This window comes from Pyrgilauda ruficollis, unplaced genomic scaffold, assembly GCF_017590135.1.
Source record: "Pyrgilauda ruficollis isolate IOZ18807 unplaced genomic scaffold, ASM1759013v1 scaffold24, whole genome shotgun sequence".
NCBI classification, from domain to species: domain Eukaryota; kingdom Metazoa; phylum Chordata; class Aves; order Passeriformes; family Passeridae; genus Pyrgilauda; species Pyrgilauda ruficollis.
Window position 1 is genome coordinate 6,325,928 of NW_024523648.1, and position 26,753 is coordinate 6,352,680.

General features: G+C 38.3%; 1 protein-coding gene across 5 annotated transcripts in view; it reads right to left on the reverse strand.

Moving 5' to 3' along the window:
* Nucleotides 1-467: 467 nt before the first annotated feature.
* STX7 (syntaxin 7) overlaps nt 468-26,753 on the reverse strand; it is a 31,761-nt gene continuing 5,475 nt past the window's right edge. For all 5 annotated transcript variants that reach the window (XM_041469973.1, XM_041469976.1, XM_041469974.1 and 2 more), the window contains 9 exons: nt 25,585-25,725; nt 11,047-11,116; nt 9,441-9,531; nt 7,592-7,729; nt 6,890-6,942; nt 6,172-6,262; nt 5,448-5,520; nt 4,394-4,476; nt 468-1,860 (listed from right to left, as the gene is read on the reverse strand). In XM_041469973.1, the coding sequence (XP_041325907.1) occupies nt 1,768-1,860; nt 4,394-4,476; nt 5,448-5,520; nt 6,172-6,262; nt 6,890-6,942; nt 7,592-7,729; nt 9,441-9,531; nt 11,047-11,116; nt 25,585-25,666 (774 nt within the window). In that variant the 5' untranslated portion in view covers nt 25,667-25,725 and the 3' untranslated portion in view covers nt 468-1,767. The remainder of the gene's footprint in view (nt 1,861-4,393; nt 4,477-5,447; nt 5,521-6,171; nt 6,263-6,889; nt 6,943-7,591; nt 7,730-9,440; nt 9,532-11,046; nt 11,117-25,584; nt 25,726-26,753) is intronic.

Consider the following 26,753-nt stretch of genomic DNA (forward strand, 5'->3'; position numbering starts at 1 on the left):
TGTCAATGGAATCAGTCACTGACAGAGGCAGATATGAGGTATTGCAACAGGGAAAAGATTCTCCTGGGCAAATAGGATTAGGTCATCCTTCTGTGCCTGTTTGCAGTAGCACAATGAATTTGTTAAACATTAAAGCCAGGAATTTTCCAAAGCCAGTTTTAGAGAGTTCACTGGTAAGAAAGCTACACGGCTAAAATGTTGACTGCTGTTCTAGTTTGGTCTGGTGTAGTCTGAAACCAAAAATTCCAGGGCATTAGCATCACTAGCTGGGAATGTAAGATCCAGGAGTATTTTCATCAACAATGTGAAGTACAGTACAGGAAGAGAGATTCCCTGGGGTCACCTCACCAGCTGAGCTAAAATTCTCTGGAGTTGTTCAGAGAAGTTTCTATCATTCACATAAAGGCAAACACCTATGCTTTTAAAGATAAGATTCTGGAAAAGAAAAAAAACAACTACTAGAAAAGTGCACTCGTTAAAAGACCTTTATTTTAGTTGCACGGTTACAATTCATTTATGCTTACAGTTAGATTCTTCCCAAATAATATTTTATAGCTCACCATGTACACAGTGTATTCTCTATCATTCTGGTATGGAAGAACTTTATAAAATACAGATTAAGTGACTTTATCTGTACACTTTTCAGATTAGTTCATCAAGATAAGTAAAAAGGCAAATATATTAATTGGCAAAAAAGTGGTTTTACATTTTTAATATATTAGTACAAAATGGCACAAAAGGAAAAAGTAATTTTAAAAGTTATAAGCATCAAACTTTTTAAATGCTTTCAGTCAGATTTTAACTTAATTTCAAATACCAGTGTTGAACTTGGAATTGAACTTGTAATCTTCTTTTCTTAAGCTATCACATACAACTTTGCACCTGTTCATGGAAACTAAATCACAGCAGTTTCAGAACAGTGACATTCAAGTGCAGCTAGGAAGTTGGGAATTTCTATTCTTCCCATTAAGTCTATGAAGTCACAGACTAGAGCATATTTTCATCTAACCAAATTCACCCATGCACACTTCAGATGCAAAGATACCAGATGTGTGCAATAAAACACAGTATTTCTTAATGCAAGGACTGGAACAAAAAATTCACATAACTACATCATTCAACCTCCCTACCTTTCCAGAAGGCTTCCAGATATAACCATACTTGATGCCAGATATAGAGATAAATGGAACATTTAAAAGATTTCAAGCAAACTGAAGGCTTAATTCACAGGCTTCAGGTATAAAAGAGAGAGATCACATCAACTTCAGTAACCTATGTTTTATGTTTGAACCACCCATATCAAATGGGTAGGTGAATGTGATGGAAGGGAAAGAGAGAAGAAATATATTTCTAGCTTAAAAATAAATTCTGAGATGTGAATTTGTTGCCTCAAGCAACAATTCAGGAGTTTGTTTTGGCAGCAACATTTAGCAATACCCCAAAAGATAATTACCCACCCTGTCAACACGAGTTATCATTACTTTGATTAGCCCCCTAAACCTTAAGATGTTTCATGTTAAAGTTAAAGGAACAGTTTATGATCTTGGTTGTTTTCTTCTGACAAGACAGCACCCATATCTGAGAGGCCAGGCAGCTATACTGATGGCAGTACTGAGAACATTATTTCTCAAGTTAAAACAAAAGGTCTTATAAAAAAAGTAAGTGTGATGAAGTACAGAACCACTATTTTACTCAGTTTCACAATGAGTAAACCATGACTATGAATTTCCTAATTTAAATACAAATTACAAAGCTTTCTCCAGAGATTTATCTTGCAAGTAACCATATGACGACTCCAAGAAGCAACGCTCCAATAGCAAGTATAATAATGAGTATGCACATCTTCTTTCGGGATCTTTGCTGGCAAAAGAGAAAAAACAAAGTTGATTGAAAAGTGTACCACATCAGAACATCAGAAAACCATTCAGCTTTTATGGCCCTACTGCTTGTGCAATCTAACTAAATTGTGTCCTTACATATAAAGATGGTCTAGACATCTAAAGATGTTCAAGGGAAAAAAAAGCTATCTACATTACCTTATGGCTATATTATTCAAAAGAATTATTTCAGTGGTATTTTCTGGTACACACAATAAAATAACTAAAGAAAACACAGTAATGTAATGAATGGTTGTAATCAGAACTCTGGGGGAAGTAACATGAGCACAGGTGACAGCATAGAGAGGAAAATGGACAATCAAGTTGCACAACTGAGAAAGCAGAAATGGTCTGCTAGAAAAGAAAAACACTATTAGTGTATATACAGAAGGGAACAACAAACTACAATTTTGGGGTACATTCACAGTTATTTTGAAGGTGTTTTTGCCAAGTTTCTAAGGTAGAACTTGCTCTTAAAGAAAACAAACAAAAAAAAACCAAACCAAAGAGACATTACTAGAGAACCACTTAAATAGATGTCACTACAATAAAGTCCAAATTATGAGCATGTTGAGAACTTTCACATTTCCATACAGGTCTGTAACTGAGATACCAAAGAACTCAAGACCAGCAGCAGTCTTTCAACCTTTATCTGAAGGGTATACAATCTGAAGGTCTCCTTCACAGGATGGAAGGAAATTACCAAATGGGTTTCTCAGGCTCTTGCTGGTAGCCAAGGAATAACAACTCAGATCTTGGGATTCTAGGTGATAGTCCCAGAAGTAAAGCCAGCCTGTGCTGTACTTGGCAAAAGTTCTTCTGCCTGGGTGGTTTTGATGTTTTGGGGGTTTTAAAATTTTCCTCTCTGAAGAACAACATCTGTGTCAGTTCTTCATTGAAGCTGTCAGTTCTCTGACCAGTAATAGCCAGACCACCAAATTTCATAACAATTCTCTTCTTCTAGTTTTATTGTCTCATTGCCACTTCTCCCACCATCAGGCTAAGATTTCTTAATTTCATTGTTTTATTTGCTAGAACTCAATCAGCTTGCTGGAGTACCTTCCTCCTGTGTCCATTATCTCCTTACACTCACAATCTCTTCCTTCTGCATCCTGCTGATGCCCCTCTTACCAGAAATGCATTGAAGTCAAACATTTCCCCTGTAATACTACTTAAGCAAGGCATGGCAAACTTATTTCAACATACAATTGATCATCCTTTCTACAAGTGCTGAAGCAGCCTGGCTTTGCCCTTATTGTTCTGCTGTGTGAATGCACTCCACAGGGCAGATGAGTGATACAGAGCTCATCCAACCACAAACAGGAGCTGTAGGGGTATCAACAGCCTCGTCCCTCCCAGCACACCTGGGCCTCTAACACTTCCTTGAGGGGGTGAGGCCAGATACAATAGTTGCTGAAATTTTTCAGCACCTTGGAACAAGGATAAGTTTTCAAGCAAAGAAAAGTTCAAATCCAAAGCAAACTACACAGTCCTTTCATCCAAATACAGAGCAACTCTGCAGTGTTTGGTGCCTCCTCCAAGACCCACTGAACAGAAGATTGTCAAGTCTTGATAACCTTCCTCTGAGATCAGAAGATCCTTTCCTCCTCAAAATGAAGATTTTCATTTTAAATTTCAACCAAAAAACTTACACCTCACACTGAAATTTTTGGCTGCTATTATTTTTTTTCCTGAATTTTTAAAGTATCAAAATAGGTGTCATCAAACATACTTAGTTTGACAATTAGTCCCACTGAGAATACACTTCAAGGATGCACCCTCTCCTACTTCTGAAATCAGCAGGCAGTCTTTCAGACATTCTGTCACTCATTTATTGCCCTAGCTACTACTAACACACATAAGAGGATTTCTAAAAAAAAAAGTCTAAGGACTAACTCTAACTTAAAGTGGAAGATTAATTACTAATACGATTATTTCTAATAAGTTCCAAAAATGTTATAAAAAATGGTATTTAAAGGTATTAAATGTCTTTTCAAAGAAGTTTGAAATATGTTTTTAGCATCAAAGTAGCAAGTAAAAAAAGCTGGATATATACAGCTTCAGGAAGATTTCAGACAGCAAAAGTTGGTACTAACTGGCCACTTCTTCAGAAGATTTTCCTGCCTATCTTCCCTACTCTTCCAGTGATCTCCAAAGGCTTGCTCTCCCATATACAGGAAACTTTAAGTTCTTGAATTATAAGAGTCTGTCTGTGTAAGGTTTTTTCCTGTTGCTTTTGGGATTTTTGTTTGTTTGTTTTAAGTAAAGGTGTAACTCCATGTGCTCTCATAGAATCTCAGAAGACACTAAAACAGTCTGGCTGGAAACAGCCTCACATGAAACCCAAAGCTTTCAGAAGTCACTGACTTATTTTATATTGACCGAGAAATACCATTGTAGTGCAAGATAAACCTTCACGTCTTCAAGCCTTGAGGAACTTGCTAGGCAAAATCTGAAGTGCATAAGAAAGTGTAAGTCAGAACTACTGCAGAACAGTTTCACACAACTGGCATTACCTGGTAGTTCGCTGCTCTTGACAGCTGCTGGTTGGCTTGCTGCACGTGTACATCTGCATTTTCCACATTGGCTTCTATGCTGTCTTTGTTTTGAAAATAAAGATTTCAAATTTTGATAAGTCATAACCCAGACAAAGGTTTGGAATGCTGAAATATACTTGAGAGCATATAAACAGCTGCCCTGCCCCAAAATGCTGGTGTCTTGATCAGTATTCATCAGTGCACCTTGTATTATGAAAGGTTGACCCATCCTACACTTATACCTGAGCTCATTCCAGAGCTGCCCTGGCAATAATTGGCTGAATTCATGTCAGGTAACAGCTCTCCTGTTCTGCATGCAGGGCTAAAACTTTGATATCAACTAGGGTAGAAATTTCCAGTACTTCTACCATTTTTTTTTTCCTTTTACTTGTCCTCCAACTTGCCACTGACTGCTCTCTGCTCAGACTAAAAGAAATCCTAAGATTTATGAAACAGAGGCAATGAACCAAACAATACCCAAGAGGCATGATTCCAGTTTGGCGTTCTATCATATTGACACAGATTGTATTTTTTTCAGTAGAAAAACACAGACCAATTATGGGTCAAGGTGATTTAAAAAAGCCCTGAAAATATATTCTGGACATAGACAAGAGCATGGCTTAGCAGTTGATGCAGAAAATGGATTCTCCAATCACATTTTGTTAAAATAATAAACCTGTTTGCATGAAAGGCAAAGCATGACTCTCTGCTGAATCTGCACACTTAGATCAATTAGCAAAGACAGTAAAATGTCCCACATAAACTCTCATTTTATGTCCAAACAGTTCTAAAAACTACTTTAAAAACATTTTATACACATGAAAAATTACATGTCTTAAACTAGATTTTAAGCACTCTTTCTTACTGTATTCCCAGTCACCTCAGCCAGGCTACCCATTATTAGGTTGTATCTGATTTGCTTGAGCATTGATAGTGTCATTAGAGGAATTTTTCCAGCAAAAGGAAGTTCTATACTGCAGCTCTTCAGAGAAATGGAATGAAAAATTTGAGGTAATATTTGAATTGGGCTTACCTATCACATCACCCTGTTCATGAATCATCATTCCTAGATCTTTAAAAATTTCATTGATGTCCATAATATCAGCCTGCAAAATGAAATCATTAATGTACATCACACATTTTAGCATCTATGTGCATTTAGATATAAATACTGTTCCTTCTCCTCCAGGGTGTGCATCCATGACTCATTATACTACAGGATGAAAAAAAAAAAAAACCTTAATGTGCTTATTTTGAAGGTTTTTCTGGTACTTTGAGACTGAGTTTAGGAAACCCTTACTTACAAAAGTTTAAATGAAATAGAAAATCTCTGTATTTCCAGAAATGTCAAAAAAACCCCACTTAAAAATGAACATGTTGAACAATACATTGGGAATGCATGTGAGGAGAGATATAATCTTGCTACATTTATACTCATTGTTTAAAATGGTTCTATAATATGACCATATTGGAAAAAAAATTGTATGTACTTTTTCTTGTGATCACATGAGCACTCTTACTCCACAGCAAAACCACTGAAGTTAAACACAATAAATCAAAACATGGCTTTCATACAGTAGATTTCAAATGTACATTTACATCTAAAGACAATATTTGCAGTTTTGAAGGGAGAAACCACACCCACAGACAAACCCAAACTCCTCAAGATTCAGGTCTCCAATGCTCATGCTCCTCTAAAAATGCTATTTCTTTGGAACATCAAAAGCATGTTCTGCTGTAAAACCACTTATACTTACTTCAAGCTGCCTAATGGAAGATTCCCTCTCCTCGATAAGACGGAGGTCATCTTCTGTAATTTCTTCATCTTGTACTTGTGCTTGTGGTTGACTATCAGACAAAAAACACAAAACCAACACCCATGCAGAATTGAACACAATGAGAAATTATTCAGAAGGATAAAACTATGGTTAAATACATAGCACATTATTTTACATTATCAGTTAATAAAATGTGTGGTTTTACCCTTGTCTGTCCCTGGCTAACAGAATGGTATGACGTTCACAGCTTTGCTGTAGCAGAACTGCTGGAGCAGTGCTGCACAGAGCAGGTGACTGAAAATTCTAGGTATGAATACAAGGCCAAAGCTCCTTCTGAATTATCAACTGCAGAATTTACATCTATCTGAGCCACAAAAAAGAATCTGAGAATAAGAAACAGTTCTTGAAGAATATGGAAGTAATGGGAGTTCCCAGTAAACACCGGGCCCTTATCACAACAAGTTGGACTCTTCTCCCCTAAGTCTGGGTCCCAGAAAACCCCAATGAGCTTAGGGGAGCTAAAGGACATGGCTGCAGCTGAAGCATCAGGAAAAAAAGGAGGGACATCTTTTTCTCCCAATGTATGCCATCAAAGTGTCTTTATTCTAAACACCAAAAAAATCATGGGCAGCTTGCTTCCCTGCAAGCCGTTCATTATTCTGAGTTAGGATAAGGCATATTAAGTAATTCAACATACCTGTCCCAAGAGACAAGTGTTCCTTCTTTGTAGTTATCTTCTGGAGCCCCACCCTACATGATCAGTGTTTAAAAATATAAATAATTATAGCCCTGAAAAGAGCACTGGCAGCATTTCTATAAGGAGTCAATACTGGGAGGTTTCTAGTAAGTCAAACTGCAACATGATTCAACATGTTCTCATCCTGATTTTTCTTTATTGTATGCATAAGGCTGAAATACGAGCAAAAGCATTCAGCTCAGTAACTGCCTTCTACAACTTACAAGTACAGAATGTGTATTTGGCACAGAGTGAAAAGGCAAAATTGATATACTGACAAGGAAAATCTGAAGCTACTCAGCACTTCTCCACCTTAATACTCCACTGAAATCTGGCAAGTCATTCTTCCCCAAAGGAAAAAATCTGTTGATATGTAAAGGTAGAGCAAAAGCATTTCAAAATCTACTAGAAGTTGATTTTGCAAGATTACAGCATGAACACGGGGGCAGTTCATTCCTTTGTGTGACAAAGGAAAGGAAAAAGTAACAGTTGTCCAGGAAAGTTATCACAACTTAATGCAGCCTTTACTATAAAATCATATAGAACATGTTCTTCAGCATTTAGACTCAGCTATAAACTAAGTAGCACTGTGGAGGCAAATCTGACACAGAACACCACTAACACCGATGTAAAGAATATAGTGGCACATTTTCTCATACTTACAGACACCCTTGAGCTGGCTCTTACTCTGGCTACAAAGTCTTTTTCTTTCTCAGCAGCTTGCCTTTGGAGTCTTTGGAAATTTGTTAGTGCTGTGGTGAACTCTCCCACAAGACGGTCTTTCTGTATTTTTCTTTGACGCTGTAGGAGAAAAAGTTTTACCAAGTCAAATAAGCTCAGGCTCTTCAAGGCTTCACTATTTTCAGTCTGCTAAATACCAAGGCATATATACCCTTTCTTCTAAATTGGTATAAGTCAAGGCTGTCAACAAAACCATTTGCAATTCCATGGACAAACCTTCTTTCCTTCTGAGATCACATAACCACACAAATTAAGGCATTTAAAGAGGAAATCAATGTATTTATTTTCATTTAACACCTGGAAATGAGAAATGAGCAGTGATTAGAAAACTCCTACCTTCCTTATTATCTGCTGATTGTAAAATCTTCTGCTTTGGTGTGAAATATTTTGACACCAAGAATGCTAAAATATGCAGAGGTGACTGAATACAGAGGTGAGCAAGAGTGCAGAAAAGAAAGAACAGAGGACTTCATATGTATTTTACATAAACTCTGTAAATACATACTTCTGAACTGAATCCAGAAGTGGTTCAAATACCCCCTTAAGTGCTTCAGAACAGATCCAGAAATACTTGTAACCTTTTAGGTTTGTGGGATTTTTTTGGTTGGTTTTTCTTTTTTTCTTTTTTTTTTTTTTTTTGTTTTTTTTTTTTTTTTTTTTTTTTTTTTTTTTTAAGATGCAGTAAAGGGAAGGGGAATATTGGGCACTCAGGAGAGCCTCCACCATGTTTTCCTAAATATATGCATTCATCAACCTTTACAAATATCTGAAAAGTTGTCATTTGCCATTCATGAATCTGTTATTTATGCATTTCATTAAGAAATAGCTTTGATAAAAGAGTAAAATTAAACAGTAAAACATTTCACTGTGAACTTTTCAACTCCAAGATAAGCAAACAGAAAAAAACCCAACGAGCTAAAGACTCTTTGGCTGAACTAGAGGTTATATACCAAGCCCAAGTTTTAACACTGCTCTCAGAAGTTTACAGCTTGACAGGATGAGCACACATGGATCATGGCCTGCCACTTGAACTCAGTGTTTCAAGAATATTCACTTTCCCAAAGGCTCCTTAGGAACTACCCACAGACAGGCCAGTGGTTTAAGTGACAATAACCTGAATCCATGTTTTCTAGGATCCTGTTGTTCTTCCCTTATTTAAGTGACAGATTTTGCCAGGATAAGAAACCACAGGAGGGCAGACAGGACTATGCTAACCACAACAGCCACTTCACATGTTTCTGACTGAAAGATTTTACAAAGGCCTCAGAAAGAAGGCTGATTTAGTAACAGCTCCTGTCTAGTCTTCTTGAGAAAGGAAAAGCCTGTGACAAGACATAGCATATGCTGATCTGAGCGATGCAGAACAGACATACTGTGATAATCAAATTATTCAGACAGTGAGTGAACAGTATTTTGGCACACAATTCCTTGACTCTGGAAGCACTCAGAGTGCTGGCAGAGTCAGATACAGCATCACTGTGATGGATTACAAAGTGTCCAGCTACCTGAAAAAGCAGAAAGGCACAGCACATTGCCTTGATTTCCACTACTTCAGTCACACTACATTCCTGTCGACACATAAAAACAAGTTTGGGACAAGTCTGGACGGCTACAAAATAGTATTACATTTTAGTGTATTCTCGCATTGTGCAAATGTGTTGACTAACTAACTAAACAGTGCTTTGAAAACGGAATAAAGGACTGAAGTGGCTCAAATACTTGACATGAGCCAACATATTAGTCAAACAAGCCATGCTTTTTGGTTTTATACCTGTTCACTTGTTGCAGGCAAAGATCCAAACTCTTTAATGTATTTGTCAGTTTCTTTGGCAAGTTGGTTGGTGTACTGCTGCTTCTGTTGCCTAAAACCAAATGCAAATTTTCATTAGAGACCATCAGGTTACTTTGCTGAATTTCACTGATTCTCAAAAGAACATCAGTACTAAAAGCTTCTCTGAAGCACACAAAACCATCTTTAGTCTGTTCTTCGCTGTAAAGGCATGAAATCATGGATTCCAGGCAGGACAGGTGTTGAAGAAGGTGTATTCTGCTGTGTGACAGCATAATTAATAATTACTCACTTTTTTTTTTTGCCCTTAGGTTTCCTCTGTTTTATTTGTGTGCAGTAATACATTTGTAGTTATTATGAATACATAAATATACTTCTGCTATTACCACACAATCCTTTACCAATATTCACTTTTATTTTTTTCTGAAGCAACTCAAATTCTTTACCTACTTTGGCATCTTCCCCACCCAGTATATATAAAAAGATTTTATCTGGAAAGCCATCGGCACCAATATTTAAAATAATCAACTCTTGGAAAGGCCAAATATTCAGACAAGTGAAAGACCGATAAAAACTCAAGCAAGTTTACTATATATGTATCAATTATCCAAATTAGTCTGAAGCATGTCCTTAACAACAGTTACTGTGCTGTTTAGGTGTGAATTTATGCCTTGTTGGGTTATTGCATCAACTGTGTATGTAAATTGCTCTTCACCTATTCCCAGTCCCAAGTAGAATAATCCCTGTGGATTGTACCTGACTAATGTTACGGGCCCTGAACTCAGGCTATTATGAAGAAATTTTGCTGTTCACCAAAATGAACATCACAACTTTGGTCCAACACACACCTCCCCCTACCAGTCAGTGGCCACAGCAAAGCATGAAACACACAAAAAATGCCAGGATGAGCACATGTTGCTTACATGCATTTGTGATGCTGAGATTAATGCGGTAAAGGAGTTTAATGAAAAAATCATACTGGTTCATAATACCATGCAGAGAAGCAGAGAGCAGCTGCAGTGTCTCCTGGGGGCATATTAGAGCAAGTCTACCTTTAGGTGACTGAACTCCAGCAGAGCATCTGCCATGGAGTCTGATTTCACTTCTGTTATGTTACTATTTCTGGTAGGTAATGTCAACCCTTACTGTAGCTTTCATCACTAAAAACGACATTCCCCTTCCTCTCCCAGTATTCCACCTCACAAAAAACCCACCCCAATATATTCACTACCTTGTGACACTTCAAGCAGACTGGAAGCATTGACTGGAGTGGTGGAGGGGTGTGGGGGTATGTTTTTGAGCAGTGAGTGATACTGCTTTCTGTTTGTGCCACTTTGCTAACAAACAGCACAGGTTTTATAGATGCTCTGATACTGCAGGCAATGTGCTTGGGCAAATCAGCTGATTTGAGTTTACAGTCTACCCTACTTTTAGAAAGCACATCTCAACATCTAAGTTTCAAATCTTTCTCTGTGCTCACCTTACTCAAGGAAATCAAGCACTCTGCCTAACAGAAATCCACCTCATCACCTACGAAGAGATAGTTTATGATGCAACGAAATGAAGTGTTATGATGTGAAGTACTCACAGCTGCTGCCTCAACTCAGGCGTGTCCTGTGGTGTTCCAAGCTGATGGAGTATTCTTTGTATTTCAGCAGCTGTTTGTGAAGAGGAAGAAAAATTTGAATGGGGCAGAGACAATTGCTATTCAGTTTAATGCATTTTTGCTTGACAATTCTAAAGCCATATAAATAAATTGACAGAAACAGATATGCAGGACTTTTTCAACCTACTACAAAGATCCCATTTGTAAGTCCCAGAACAACTAACTACTGAATGATTTTTGCCATGTCAAAGACAAAACATGAGGTTTCTTATGAAGGATAGGAATGTATTAAAATCTTTAGGTAGAAACAGGCAATTTAAAGATTAGTCAATGATTTCATTATAGTAAGTCTAAATTAGGAGTTTTATTATATTTTTTTAAATAAATAGCACCATTCTTATTCTGGTTTATTTTATATATATCATTTTGGAAATCCATATGGAAGACTTCTGTAACATTATCTTACACAAACATTTCAGAATCCATGCATCAATGAAGAGACAGCAATAAAGCATTCATGGGTTAACAGTACATTAAAAAGCAAATAAAACTCATTTGTCCAGGTTTAAATTGCAATTTTAAGCATCTCATGTTTAAGTCTGGCATACAAACTGCCAGCAATTTTTAAATGTATTTCATTAAACATATTAGTTTTGAACTGCAGGAAGCAACATATTGTTTGAGCCTTATTTTCAGCCTAATATATTTTACTGACATGTGAGAAAGCAAGGAGAAAAATGGACAGAAACTTAAAGGATAGGTAGTTTTTCACACTGCAAAACTTATAGTTTCCCTGTATTTCTGTGGCTCTCCCTAGGCAGACTGGTTACCACATAGACAGATATGATACAATATTATGTGGGACCCTCACTTCATTAGCTCACTATCTATTTTTGTTTTTCCTAAACACAGTTAAAAATGCAGTAAATGACAACTCTACATAAGGAAGAAAAACATATTTAAAAAAGAGGGTACATTTCTATTCAGTATGGAAGTGATCTGTAGGAAACAGGACTTCAGGTAAAATAAGAAAATAAGTTGACTAGTTAGGTAAAACTGCAATTCCTTAAAGCATTTTTATTAATAATATTAATTCTGATCTTTGCTTCATAACAAATCTCCAGTGAATGTTGTATAGATGATACTGGATTATCTACACTATTTTACAAAACATCCCAAAGCTGACAATTGCTACAGCCAATACTTTGTATGCACACCCAGGTAATGAATACATCAAAATGGGAAAGTTAGATTTACATGACATAAAAAATCAAATACTTAAGGCAAGTGTTTCTGAGATAACTGAATGGCATAAACTACTAACAGAATTCCCTTGGGGAGTAGCCCTGTAAGACGGGTTTCATGCAGCTTGTATTTCAATTGAAATGAAAAACAGCAAAACATGAGTGAAGATTTTTGATTTTGGCTGCTAAGGACCAGCCCTTCCCTGCCCCCTGCCTGCTGGGCGAGGCAGAGCCCGCCTGCCCGCACTTCTCCTGGGCAGCTGCAGCTGCTCACACACACTGATTAACACGAACTCGGGGTAATTAAGCTTCTTTTTTTTGTTTTTATGGCCAGTGTAATGCATTGTTTGAAAACAAACAAAAAGATAACTGGCTGGTGTTATCTTCAAAAATATGGAGTTTTAATATCTATAAAACTAATTAGGACACTACTTATCCTGTATTTGTTCCAAAGCGCTCTCCCTTCTGACTCCAGAGCTGAGGGGCTCGGTTATTCGCATGTGTTTTTTAAAGGGAGACTAAAAAGAAAACCAAAACAGCTTTTTTTTTGCAAGGGGCTCTGCCTTCTGACTGCAGAGGCAAGGAGCGCGGTTACTCGCCGGGACTTTTAAAGGGAGAGTGAAAAGGAAACCCAGGCGGAAAGGAGTCTCGGTGTGTCCTAGCGCCACCTAGGGGTGCTTTATTTAACTGCAAGTGAAGAACGTGCAGGTTTGTGTTTTAAACAAGAATTCCCCGAAACATGGCCTATACTTAAAATATTTGCATTCCAAGCTAATTGCATATTTATCCTACTTCTAAAGCTGAACAGAAGTAGATAAATGAGAGAAAATTAAAAGCCAACACTGCAAAATTGGTCAGATATACAATTCCAGAAGCAGAGTTCGTGGCAGTTCAGGTCTTCTGATTCAAAAACTTAGCATAAAATTAAAACACATTTTACCGTGAAGTCTGTAAGTATGCATAAAAATAGCAAATTTCTAATAGGACTTCAAGTCACAAGGGAAAAAAATTAGAGAAAAAAAATCCTAAGGACTGAAATAATAGCTTTTTTTTTTTCTATGCTTCCTGTAATTCAGTATTTTCCACCTTAACCTTTAACAATAATGGGTATTATTAAAAAAAAATAAATTGTTTATATGAAGCATAGCCAAAAATATTTTCATAGGAAAATGAAAATGCTTATTTGAATAAATAAATAGAAAAAAAGGCAGAGCAGAAAAAGTAAATTTTGGCCAATAGCTTCAGCAGAACTCCAGAAGATGCATAAAAAAGCAAAAAACAAGTTGGTAGGGCCAGTATAACAAAGGAAGTGGAGAAGCTGACTTTCCTGAAATCTTGATTTACAGTATATACCTACAGGTTGACGAGTTAAAGAAATCCAGTATTCGTACTCCTTTGTATTAATAGAAATATGCTGGCATGAATGCAGACTAAAACATATATTCTTTATAGTCTTCTAACTATTTTGGTTTGGCTTGTTTATACTGATTTCTCACTGTAGCTACTTCTCATTCAAATATTTGATATATTATACATATAATCAAAAGCTACCTAAACTATAGACATTTAGTTTATAGTGTTAGTTTTATGAACAAAATTTTTAACAGGATTTAAGATATTACCATGGGGATCACAGAGGGAAAGGGTCTTCTTCCGTCACATCCACACACAGATCTCACAGAATTGATTAAAAGCAAGAACTAGCTCTGCAACTTCTTAGATCATAGGATAATATCCCTTCCTTTCCTCAACGGAAAAGCAGGGTAGCCTCAGCATCTCCTACTAAAGGTTAGACTGCAGAAATACCTCTGCTTGCTCCTTCCACTGCTCCATTTGTGAAACAAGTAGGGAGAAGAACCAAGCAGGCAATGAAGAGCAAAACTGCTGAAAACCTGGGATTACTCTTTGGAAAACAGAAGTTCCTCAATTCCTGATTTCACTGCTGATGGTTGTATTTATAAGGGTACTGCCTCCTTCCTTCATTTAACCAGCTTTTCAGCCCTGTGTAGGGAGTTCAGGCTGGCAGATCACAGCACACAGCATCTGCTCTGGTCCCCTCAGTCCATCAGTAATAGTTAAGTGTCCCAAAGGCTTAGGCCTAGATCACAAAGCCTAGCACTGCACTGCAAACATACTCATAACAGTCAGGGACCCAAGATCACAGCACAGCTTTAACAGGTTCCTTAGGCAACTTTACTCTTCGTGGTTTTCCCTTCCCCAGTTTCCCAAACCTTCAAACATCCCAAAGAGTTCCAAAAGACAGGAGTAAGGTCCCTCCGGTCCTGGACATTACCAATCCTGCCAGAGAGACTGACTGGGTCTTGTGCATGATTTTAATTCATTTCAGTGCAAAGTCAGACACTGGCTCACGTGAGCACGTAGGCTCCTTGGCATACATAGGTGGCTGCTGGACTTTGCTCAGGAGCTGCACAAGGGCACACACCACGTGTGCATGCAGGCGTTCTTTACCAAAGTCACCGGCGTATGGCAACAGCCTGCAAACTCCTGCAGCCACTTCACACTGCACATCAGGGTAGATGTTTGCATAGAATGGAAATCAGCAGTCAGGGCTCACACTGCACTGGCACGAGCAGCACCTTGCCAGCTGTGGGCTGGCAATATAAGAAAGCAAGTCCACTTTGGAAATTGAGCAGAGCAGGAAGCAGAGTATATGACACCATGCAAGCAAAATGCATTTTTTGCCAAGAAACTGCTGTCTTGCATGCAAAGGAATTCCATTTTTTTCACTTGAAAATTAGTCTTGTCTTAGAAAGAAGCAATACCATGACATTAAGAAGACTTTTCGTTTGTCTTTGCAGCCTTCCTGATCTAGGTCTCACAATACACAACTATTAGCTGATAAGAGCTACTCAGCTTCTCTAAGGCTAGTCACATGCTCAGAAACAGGTCAGACATGGTTAATGATGAGCCAGAGAAACAATTAAGACCTAACCTGACTGAATGAAGGGAAAATTATTCAAGAGTCAGCTCATGTTTATTTTTACTAAGCCAAACAGTGGTTCCATTTCTAGTCAGTGGAAGGCTCTTCCTCTAGCTAAGGAGAACACAAAAAGGAAAGTAATAGTCTCTGATATAAAACACCTCCTTTTCTCTACAAGAGTCATGGAAGTACAGATAGTTGGAGTGGAAGTATTTACAATGTTTAACAAGTAGGAGTACTTGAGAAAAATGTTCCTGGCTGATCTGTAATACATACAATTTTTTTCATAGATAAAACCATGTTTCACATATTGGATCACACAACTACCCTTGCTTTAGGCTGGCAAGCAAAGAAGTTTCCTCTCCTTCCTCCTCATCTTGTTTTTCAGCCAGATTTGCAAAGCTGTTTCATTACTACAAGTAAATCCAAGTTGACATAACTGATGGTTCCGGTCCTTGAAATCAGAACATTTAAAAGGTGGCATAGGAAATTTTAAACTTAAAATACAGACTCAAATAAATTAATGCAATGAAGACCAAAATGCAAACAACTTCTTTCCTCTATATCATGGGTGCAAATAATCTTAATCCTAAACTGTGAATTAGTAATAACTGTACAAGGTGTAACATCATAGCATTGCTGCAGTAGAAAAGGTAAAATAACCCCCACCCAAATCCTTCAGTAAAATCCTAATGCTTGAGAGGCAATGCACCAATTAAGAGAATGGAAAGGAAGAACAGAGTGGAGGCAACCTACCTTCTCTGGCAGGGCTGAGAAGTGGCCAAACACTGTTACTGATGTTCATATACAGCACTAGCCAAAGGAAACTGAGGAGGGTCTTACTTTGCAATGTTTATCAGCAACTCCAGCTACAGGAGAGAAGCTTTCTCAAGCTACCCACAATCAGCTGTCTTCCTACTTTAAACTCCATTCTATTTCACATTTGGAAAGCCAAACTTTAAAACCCCAAGTGGCCATGACCAAGCTTGTCGCAGCTTTACAGATGGAGAATGACATGTATCAACAACATAATCCTGAGAGTTCTAAAAAATATACCTCAATACAGAAGCATGAAACTGAGGGCAAATATGTTTAATGAGTGCTGCTTATTACCCCACTGCAGTAACTTCACTTCTTACGTGGATCACACAAAACTGCTTTATAGCCATTCAGCAGTTGTTTCCTTCAGCTTCCTTCAGCCAGACCCACCACACTGCCCAGTTTCATGAAGCTATGGTCTAATGCTTCCACAGAAAATGTGGCACTCACTGGGTGTGCATGGAAGAAACACCAACAGCAACACGAGCAACAAACACCGAGGCACTGCACTGCAGAGGACAAGAACCAGACAAGCAGGAAGAGCAAGTACAATGAAACCTGCCTTACAAAACATCAAGGATTGGGACCTCACAGGAAAAAGGAGCAGAACAGCTCCTCCTGAATGTTAATTGCAATGGTCCCACCTATGTCACCATCCTATACTTAAAAAGTGACAGACAGGGTTTTAGTTACTGTCTGAGGTTCACAGGGCTAAAACAACAACAGATATTTAAAGACATTGCTTTTCAGTCACATTCCTTATTCCTGAACCGAAGGAGAATAAACAGAATCAGCAAAGTGTTCCTTTGTGTACATCTAACACAACATTTGATTTGCTCCATGTGAGCCTTATGCTCCAGCTATGGCTTCATAAGGCAAATAAGCAGTGACTACAGCACCAGCACAGTCACCTTGCAGAAATGCTTTTCAAATATCTCACACGCACTGCGACCGGCTGGGTTACTATGAAGAAATCTCCTACTTCTTTCCAGCTGAACAAGTGAGTCAACAAACAGCACAGTTACAGATTAATTTGTGTGGAATTCAATAAACTTCAGAGTCCCTTCAGAGCAGGTTATTGGAACAAAAGAATTATTTGTTAAAATTACACCAGTTCAAACTGCTTTTGCCTGAGGACAACAGACTTCCTCAATTTATTAAAATCCAATTCCACGTTTTTCCTTCTGCACTTCAGCTGAGGGTACTTGACTAAAAGTGAAGAGATGCTGCAGAAAACATTCCTAGATCAAGGAAAATTAAGAGAAACACCTTTTACAAGGGCACCTAGTGACTGGACAAGGAGGAATGGCTTCATTCTGAAAGAGAGTAGGTTTACGGAAAAAAATCTCTACTTGTGAGGGTGATGGGGCACTGGAACAGGTCGACCAGAGAAGCTGTGGATGGACCATCTCTGGAAACCTTCACAACCACGTTGGATGGGGCTTTGAGCAACATGATACAGTGGGTGGCATCCCTGCACACGACTGGGGGTTGAAACAAGATGATCTCTAAGGTCCCTTTCAACCCGAGCCTTTCACCTATGACTCGGTGATTCTGATTTAGTTGCAATATCTTCATCAGATGTAAGCCTTCCATGTAAGACCCTCTTTAAAGCTACTAATCTAGTTCACTTGCTCAAATTTTACATAAATCACAATGCCACAGTGCTGTCTTGCTAGCTCTACTTTAAGAAAGAGTGACAGTTTATCAGAGGAATCAAATCCAGGACACCAGTCAAAAGATACCAGCTTATACTAAAAAGCACCCCCAGCAACTCATCTAATTGGAATGAAATCCAAAAATCTCAATAATTTGTTTTAAGTAATTTGCTTTATTCTGTCTTAACTCAGTGTGTAATACTGATTATTCTAAAACAGGAGAATGCATCAGCACAGAAAAACAGTAACTGATGTATGTAAGGGAAGGAGAAAATAAAGTGAGGATGGCCTGAAGGTTGTCCTCTGAGCTCTAAGGACTAAAGACTCAGTAAGCTTGAAAGAGTGGGAAAACATCCCGTCTTGTAACAATTTCTTTATATTTTGTTACAGCTTCTGGCATTTCTAAATAGAATCATGCCCCAGAGTGACCAGGAACACCAGCAACAATGTCTCAAGTTCAGGATCTGCCCTAATTTTTTTCAGTGCTGTTGTAATTATTTCATTCTTGTGTACTCCCATCTATTATGGTCTTTCAAGGACAGAATGAAGAGGGATTGAAGTATTGGCCTGTTCTTCTAATGTGGGTGTAGAACACATTAAATACACATTGTTAAAGTGCACAATAACTGATCATGAAATCAATCATTACAGCTCAGCCAAGGGGAAGTCATTAAATCAATCACTTTATGTTCTTATCCTAAAGTGCCCCTGGTAACTTCCTGAAACCCAGAAGTTTGAGCACTTTGCTAAAGAATACCAGTAGCTTATTAAATTATGACAATGAAGCATAATTCTGCAGTAAAAGTAACTCCACAAACACCATAACCCAACCCACTTCCAAGAAGGAAGTCTGGTTTTTAAGAAGCCAGCTCATTACTGCAGCAACCTCAGGAGCTGCCATGGAAGGAGACAGAACACACCACAGACTGGTCAACACAAGCAAGTAGCTGCAACTGCAGGGTCATTCCCAATCGATCACTAACCTGGGTGTATTCTAAGCCCTGACAGATGTCCAGCCCCCAGCTCAGCAGTTTTATAGCAGGTTTGATAGAGGGCTCTCTGTATAATCAAGCTGCCATGCAGTCTCCTGTCCACAAGGAGGAAAATCCAACAAAACTGAGCTGCAATAGGCATTTTAAGTACCTTAGAGAGGATCTGAAAAACAACTCTCTAGAGACAGGAAGAAGCATGAGGACTCTGGCCACATCCCTTCTCTGCTGCATACAGGTTGTTTTGCAAAAGTTATATTGTCAAGGTGAGTCCAGTGCATTTATACTGGCTCCATCAACAAAAGCAACAGTTGCAGTAAAATTGTGGATGTCTTCACTGGACATCTTGCTATTTTTAATAATTGTAACGCAATTCAATACAATGTCAGTCAAGGAAAAACTCTCCCTTTTCTGCATATATTGACACAAACAGTGTGCTGGGGCATACATGGAAGACCCATTTTTTCAGTCTCTTTTGCTGCTAGCATAAATAAATCCCTGTTCCTCTTGTGCAGTGTCATCCAAATAAGACAAAGACAAACAAGACAAAACACAAAAATATTAAAAAACTTTCCAGATTCATAGACAAATCTGTGAGACATGCTTCCTTAAATGTGTATGCTATCTTACACAGAAAAAAGTCTTTAAGAACTGCATGGAAATGATTCAGGTTTTCTATTTCTATTTAGAAAAATAGTTTATTTCTACAAGAACTGTGAGCTTCATAATTTCACCTCATTGCAAAGACAAGCATTTAGAAAGACCCAAATTAACTAACTTTCTCCTCAATTTCTCAGCCTTGGAAGAAGTCCACAAAATGAAATGTGGAAGGATATAATGGTGCTTAAAATCCCTAAATAACCAGCCTTTTCCAGGTTTTATAGAAACTTAATTCTATATCCAAGAAACCTTCTGGACAACACCAACAATAATAATATAAAAATTGTTTCAACTGGTATGTTCCCACAAAGTTTAATCTGGTTAACAGCAGCTAATTGGAAATTTCTGACAATACCACAGTTAGAGGCCTCAACAAGCTCTACTGGGAGGCTGTTTTCTTTAGAACCACACCTGTACAAAACCACACTTTATATATAGACAAAACAGAATTTTCTTTTCATACAGGCTGTGATTTCAACACCTCAGTGATCTCATTTACTTTTCATGTGCCCATCTTGTGTTCTTCTTTAGCTAAGAGTAATCATGCGAACCTGCTGGTGTTTCAAATATAGTGACAGATACAGATTTTCGTGAATGTTTCAGCCTTTTTAGCAGAACATCTACTGGGCTTAAACCACAACATAAAGGCATCCACTGAAACTGTTAATATTTTTCAGGGTCTAATCTACATTTATTATTTTCTACAGTTAGATAAAGTTATAGGTGAAGTCATATGATTGATCTATTTTGACTCCCATCTTAACAACATTCAGTGAGAATAGTAGCTTACACAAAATTTGAGATGCAAAAAAAATTGAACAAAATTCCTGTCACAGGACAGGTATCACATGACAGAGGGATCTCTGCTGGCTCAAGCTGACCTTCCAGGAATGTGGTCTATATGAATTGATACTTGTGCTGCCTTAACAAACAGCAAAGGACGTCAGCAAAAAGCAGAAGTCCCTATGAGAAAGTATCTCTCAAAGTCAGCCAGTCCCCTCCAACCATATGTGGATTGTGGCTACTGAATTGTATTTTTATTTTATTTGTGTTATCTTGCAGCATGCAGAGAATGTGTTTGTTGAGCTGGGCTGATCTTCAGTGTGAACGAACAAGTCAAATACTCTATCAGTGACCTACCACGCCAACACTGAACAAGGTTAGATTATGCCATTCTTCCTGGCTTCACAATCAACTCTACACAAAACGCTGACACAACCTGGAGCAGTTGGGAAGTGAAGGGTTTGGTAGAGAAGGAATATGAATTCATTACTACAGTTAATGTAGGTTCTCTAGTTTGATTACTGTTTGCAAACAAAAAAAAGTGCTTTAAAAGAAGTGTTTTAAAACCCAAAGACTGGGTATATTTTACCAATATCGGGCTTTGTTCTGTGTTCCCAAGAAAAGGCAGCATTCTCAACTGTTTCTAAATTGCTAGCTCCAAAGCCCAGGTCAGGATGCCAGTGGAGACTTGATAGTTACAATTCTAGCCTGCACTGCTCCTGCTTTTCTTCAGGGACTGCTCCAAGTAACATATTTGGTAGCTACAAATAAAATATTAACTACAAAGCAAAACAAAGGCATCCTAGCCTGCTTCCTCAGTGACCCACACACAGTAGAATTATTGTATGTGGGGGGAGGAGAAAGCATGGCTGCTTACTTCTTGCACAGTTCCTGTCAGAGACATGAGTCAAATCTTTCCAGCTGAGCAGAAGAGACACCTACTCCTCTAATTGTATCCTTCCTACATTTATAATTGTGAAGTTGTTCCTGTAGAGGAATGCAAGTCCCATTTTTCTCCCTCTTGGAAGCACATTTTTAAATAAATTGCTTTCTCTCTTTTAGCCACATAAAGAGAATCAGTTCTTTAAAACACAGAAGATGGTCAGATTTCAAAGAACTGCTCCCCCTCATCTTCAGTTGTGAGAAGTCTGAAAGTTACATATTTTAAAGTCTTTAAATTAGGCTTTTTGTTTTTGTTTAATCTACTTTCATCTGTCCACTTGTTGGAAGATCAGATTTATACAATTTTATGTCTTTCCACAAGAGAGGGAGGGAGGGAAAAAAAAGAAAGAAACCAATCACATATGGATTCAATGTGATTATCTTCCTAGGCATATCCCAGTAGGGTAAATGAACATGCCTGTTAGAAATACAGTTTTGTAAGCAGGCAGAATTTGTTTTGTCACAGACAAATATATTTTGATAGCTCACCTCGTATCTGTGCATCACACTCATTCCTTGTCTATCCAGTTGCTGTAGACAAGCAAACAAGAGGAAATATTTCAAGGAAATATTGAAGGAAGGCATTTAGATTTGTCTCAAGTTAATAGCACTGCCATTAAGCTGGCAAATAGGTGAGAGTGCTACCTGTGAAATCCAGTTCTAGAACAACTGCTCCTTCAGTAAACTGATTAAACCACCTTGATAATAGGTTCTCTCTCTGCAAAGGCCAGACAGGTTGGAGCTTTACATCCTACATATTCTTTCACATATTTTCTCCTCCATATTCTTGTTCTTCATATTCTTGTTCTTCATATTCTTCATAGAAAGCTAGGGAAAAACCTCAACCACCTTTAAAAGTGACAGACTTTTAAAGTATGAAATGTAGGTCACCTAGATTTTATAAACAGATATAATATAGGCCTGGAATGAGAATTACAGCTACTTTGTACTAGAATCCAGACAGACCATCAAACCTTAACCATCAATTGTGTTCCAGTAAGACAGAAATTTAGCAGCTATCCAAGTCTAGCTCATTATACACTTCTTTGGCCTTATTATTTTAATCTGAAGCTCTCTTAGCTGTTTGCAGATCTGCTTCTCATCACTGTTAATACAGACCCAAAACCAAACCAGGAGACATGGCTTGCAGGCATTGCTGACCTCACCGAGGTTCAGCACACAACACTGCAGCTCATTTGAGCACATGTGATTCAGACTCCCCAGACTTCAGAGCACTGCTCAGAGTCACATGGATACTCCAAAACTCCAAGAGTGGGTCTGAGAGCCTAACTCTCCCTCTCCTGCCTGAGGCCCTCCACTCTCTTTGGATGTCAAGAGCAGCCTTAAGTTTTGCAACTCCAGCTTCTCAGTGAAACAGTTGTAAGAAAAGTAATAGAGAAATACCCCACAAACTAGTTCCCTAAATCTCAGCTCAGATATGTTGCTGATAAAATAAGAGTTTCACCCTGAGCAAAGCAGACTGTTCTCTAGATGTTAAGTGATGTTATAATCACTTATTTCTGCAGAAATGCTGGAAAAGTGAAACAAAGCACATCCTTCTCTAAAGAACGGCTGAGAGAAGCTTCTATACACAGAATTATCTGGGGTTGGGGATCTCAAACACAGGCAGGTGTAAGAGAACTCACTATACAGGCAGCAGCATAAGCTGCTTCCCATTAGCTAGCTCAATTTCAATCTTCAAGGTCCTAAAAAGGACTCACCAGCACCGTCTCCTCCAAGCTCAAACAGTCTAGTACAGATAGCATTATTAGCAGTAGTTGAATGAAGGTTTGTACAAGGCAGAAGTGATTTATAGCTGTCAACACACCTTCAACAACACAATCAATGGCATGATTGCATCAACAGATAAAAAATCTGTTCTTTCAAGTTAAAAGGCTAACCAAGATGTTACCAAACACAAATGTAGGTCCTTCCATTAACCCAAACCAAAAAGAATACTATCTTGCAACTGATACAATTATTGAAGCAGTGTGTTAAACCAGCATAGAGAGGAGCTTTCCTAGCCAATCAATAACAGTGGGCTAGATGAACTAGGAAAGAAATGAGAGTATTAATATAACAGCAGCATCGTGCCCAAGCATTATGAGTGAGGTACTTAAAATATGTATTTCCTCTTGAAACAGATCAGTTTTATTACTTGGAAAGTGAGGATGTAATAATTCAATCTTGAAGAAATGTTCAAGATTTTTGTTCTCATCCATGCTACTTCCTATAAACTCTGGTGTATTATGAAATCTTGGCTGCACAAAGTTATCTAATATAGGAAGTTCTGTATTTCTCCAACAAGTTAAAGGGCCAGCTTGTAGCTGGATGGACCAGTTTCCTCTCAACTAATCTGCATCTCATCTCCATCTCTGGAGTAGTATTCCCACTTTGCTTGCATGTTAGCAGAAGTGTGAACCAGTTCTGAGGTACCTCCTGAAGTAGCCTCGTGATCTGAAATGAAATTAATTTCCTCTATTAATCTCATTCTGAAAACCAGAGTATCTACACACCTCCAGGTTAACCAAGAAGAATTCAAATGTGTTGATGCCTCTCACAAATGCTTATCATTTCCAGGCAGAAGTGCAAAACCAAGTCAACTGCTTAGATGGAAACCCACGCATTTAGGGTCAAGATTCCTGTCTCTCCCCCCTCCTTCCTAACCAAGACGATAAATTGCAGCCTAAGAGACATGTTCAACATCTCACTTGCACTACAGGTGCCTAAGCTTGAAGGTTTCTTCCCATCTGACCAGGAAGTTCCTGCAGCTCACACATTCCAATAGAAAACTGGACAGGTATCACACACGGGGGGGAAAAAAAGCTAGAAAAGAGTTCCTAAGTCCTTGGACTCATTTCAGGAAACACATTCAAGATGCCCATAGGATCCAGACCCTCAAAAAAATCTATGGGCTGCAAAAGTAACTGAATGGTTACAGTTCGGTCAGATCTACGGAAGAGCAAGGGATGGAATCCAGCTGTGTCCCTACCAGAACTAGAAAAGTGCTTGGCTGGAGCTTTTCAGAGCAAAGCTCCTGTTTCTGAAGCCATGCAGCAGTGGGGCTAAGAGACATTTCGACTTAGGTGCCACTGCCATGCCAAGACCCATCTATTACTCAGACTTTAGCAATCTAAATTTCAAAATACAAAAGACAGCAGGACTGCAGATAACTCTTCTGGCACATCTCCTATCTATGCATGGGCAGCTTGCTGTTAACATGCCTTGGGGAGGAGACACGGAAGGAGGAAGAGAAGGGACGGAAGGGGAAAGATGAGATTAAGGAATCACTGAGTCTAGCACAAGACAGTTAATTATGTTCAGCAACTTTCACAATACTCCAATTTCAATCACTGACTTTATGTTTTCAGCTGACAGAAAAACCTTTTTTTTCATCTTGGAGCCTCAGTGTCTGTCACAGGTTGGCAGCTGCCTCTGGAAGACCAAGTTAGAAGCCATCAGACTGAATTAATTCACTGAGTAGATTTTAGGAAATAAAGCATGAGAACTTTTACAGAGTTGGTTTGTTAACTTTAGGTCGTGGGAATACCACCCTGAAGTACAGGAACTTTTCAATAAGGCAAAATTAAAATTTTTGTTCCTGTCTGTTGAGATCTTAAGAAATTGTTTCTGGAAGAAAATACAAAATGTAACTGAAAAAAATGAAAAAACCCAATCTGTGCCACTAACCTGTGCTACAAATACCAGCTTCTAGAATTTGTCTTGCAAAACAAAGACCAAAATTTTAATAAAAACTGACATACTTTACTGTCCAGAATTCATTTGAAGTTTTAACATTAAAATAGTAATTTCTGCATGCACTCTGCATCCTGCACAACATAAAACATATGTACCAACACTAGCCACATGTTGTTCATGACTACCTCCCTTCTGATGAATCATATACTTTACATAATTTGTGAATCAAGTTGTATTTGCTTGGTATACACACACATTTAAAAAAATGGAAAATGGTGGAAAAGGGAAAAAGGATTGAAAATCCCAGCAGCCTAATTAACCCCTAGTTTGAATACCTCAGTTAGGTGGCTAAAAAATACTAGCATGAAAGGAAGCACTGGTATTTTAAAATGTGCAGAATCTTATTTACATATCTAAGACATACAAGGGACAAGGGGAAGTTGCAAGGCCACAGCTTCTGTCCTTGCTAAAAAATTCAAGCTTCAGTGAATACTTGATGCAATCCTTGCTCAGCAAACACCTCAACCTACTATCTTAAAGTGTCCTTTAGCTGCCAGGACAAAACTGGTGAATACACAGTGATACTATCTGTACTTGCCACAGCAGATCACTGCTACCAATACACATGAAGGAAGGAATGGCCATGGTGTGTGGGTGCCACAAATCTACCAAATGAGTAGGCAGAGTCAGAGTTAATTGCCATGAATCAATCTGAGACACTCACCTCGAGTGGAGCAACCATCATTACTGAAATTTTACACAAAACATGCACAAATGCAACTTACAGCATTGTGTGATCTTCTGGATGTTAGAAGTTATGCGCTGGGCTAGTTGATTAGGATCCCCAAAACCCGGTCCATACGACATGGCTGAGTAGATGTGCTGTCACGGTCATCCACAACAGGAAAATGACAGACAGTCTCTACCTACAGAAAACAATAGTTATGTTTTGGTCATTGGATTATAAATGTCTTAATCTTCTTAAAGAATATGTGGGAGAAAATTAAAGAAAACTCCATATACTAATGTTTACCCTCTCTGAAAGCACTGTACTTCAAAGATAGAGTTTATCCTTTGTCAAACTTCTTATATATTTTCCCCACTGTAATAAAGAGTGTAAGTTTCATTGCATTGACCATTCCAGTAAAAAAAGCTTATTTTCAATCTGAAACTGCCAAACCCTCTGAATAATTACATCCCAAACCAATTATATTATTATTTACATACCATATATCACCCATCCCACCAATAAAATCCAGCATAAGTAACCATTGGAAAAAAACCTCAGCAGATATCACACAAGACACCATAAAAAAGGCAGCAACCAGCTTTCTCCAAACACCAATCATTTGTATCAACTTCAGTTTTAGTTTAATCCAGTGTCACCTAAGTTCTATGAATCAGCACTTTATCCTGTTTCAGCTGCTGTGTTTGTTGACATGAATTAATTTTTTGACAACTTGGGTATTCAAAAACATTTTTAGGGGTGTTTTTCCATCCATACAGATCAAATTTCAGCACAAGCTCACATGCTTATATTCTGAATCAAAATTAACAAGACATAGATTACAATACCTGTGCAAAACAAAACTGGTAGTTTATCTGTTCTGCAGCGAGAATGCAGAATAATCAAGTGCAACACATCCGACACAATCCCACAATCTCATCCAGGCTGCGCTTTCCTGCACATAACTTTCACAGGTTGAACATTTTAACTTCACCATTTCCCCACATTTCCACTGGTCAACCCAAACCATGTGCCTTCCAAACAATGCCCTCTCCTCCTGGCCCATCAGCTTCAGTTAAGAGACACCATTAAAACTCAGTTTCAGGTATAGAGAAAAAAAAAAGCACATTTACTGTGTGAGAAGAAGGAAATGAAAAGGCCAACTAATTTGTCAAGTATGACACCAGCTGTGCTACAATTTGCAAACTCAAGTCCTTAAAAACTTTT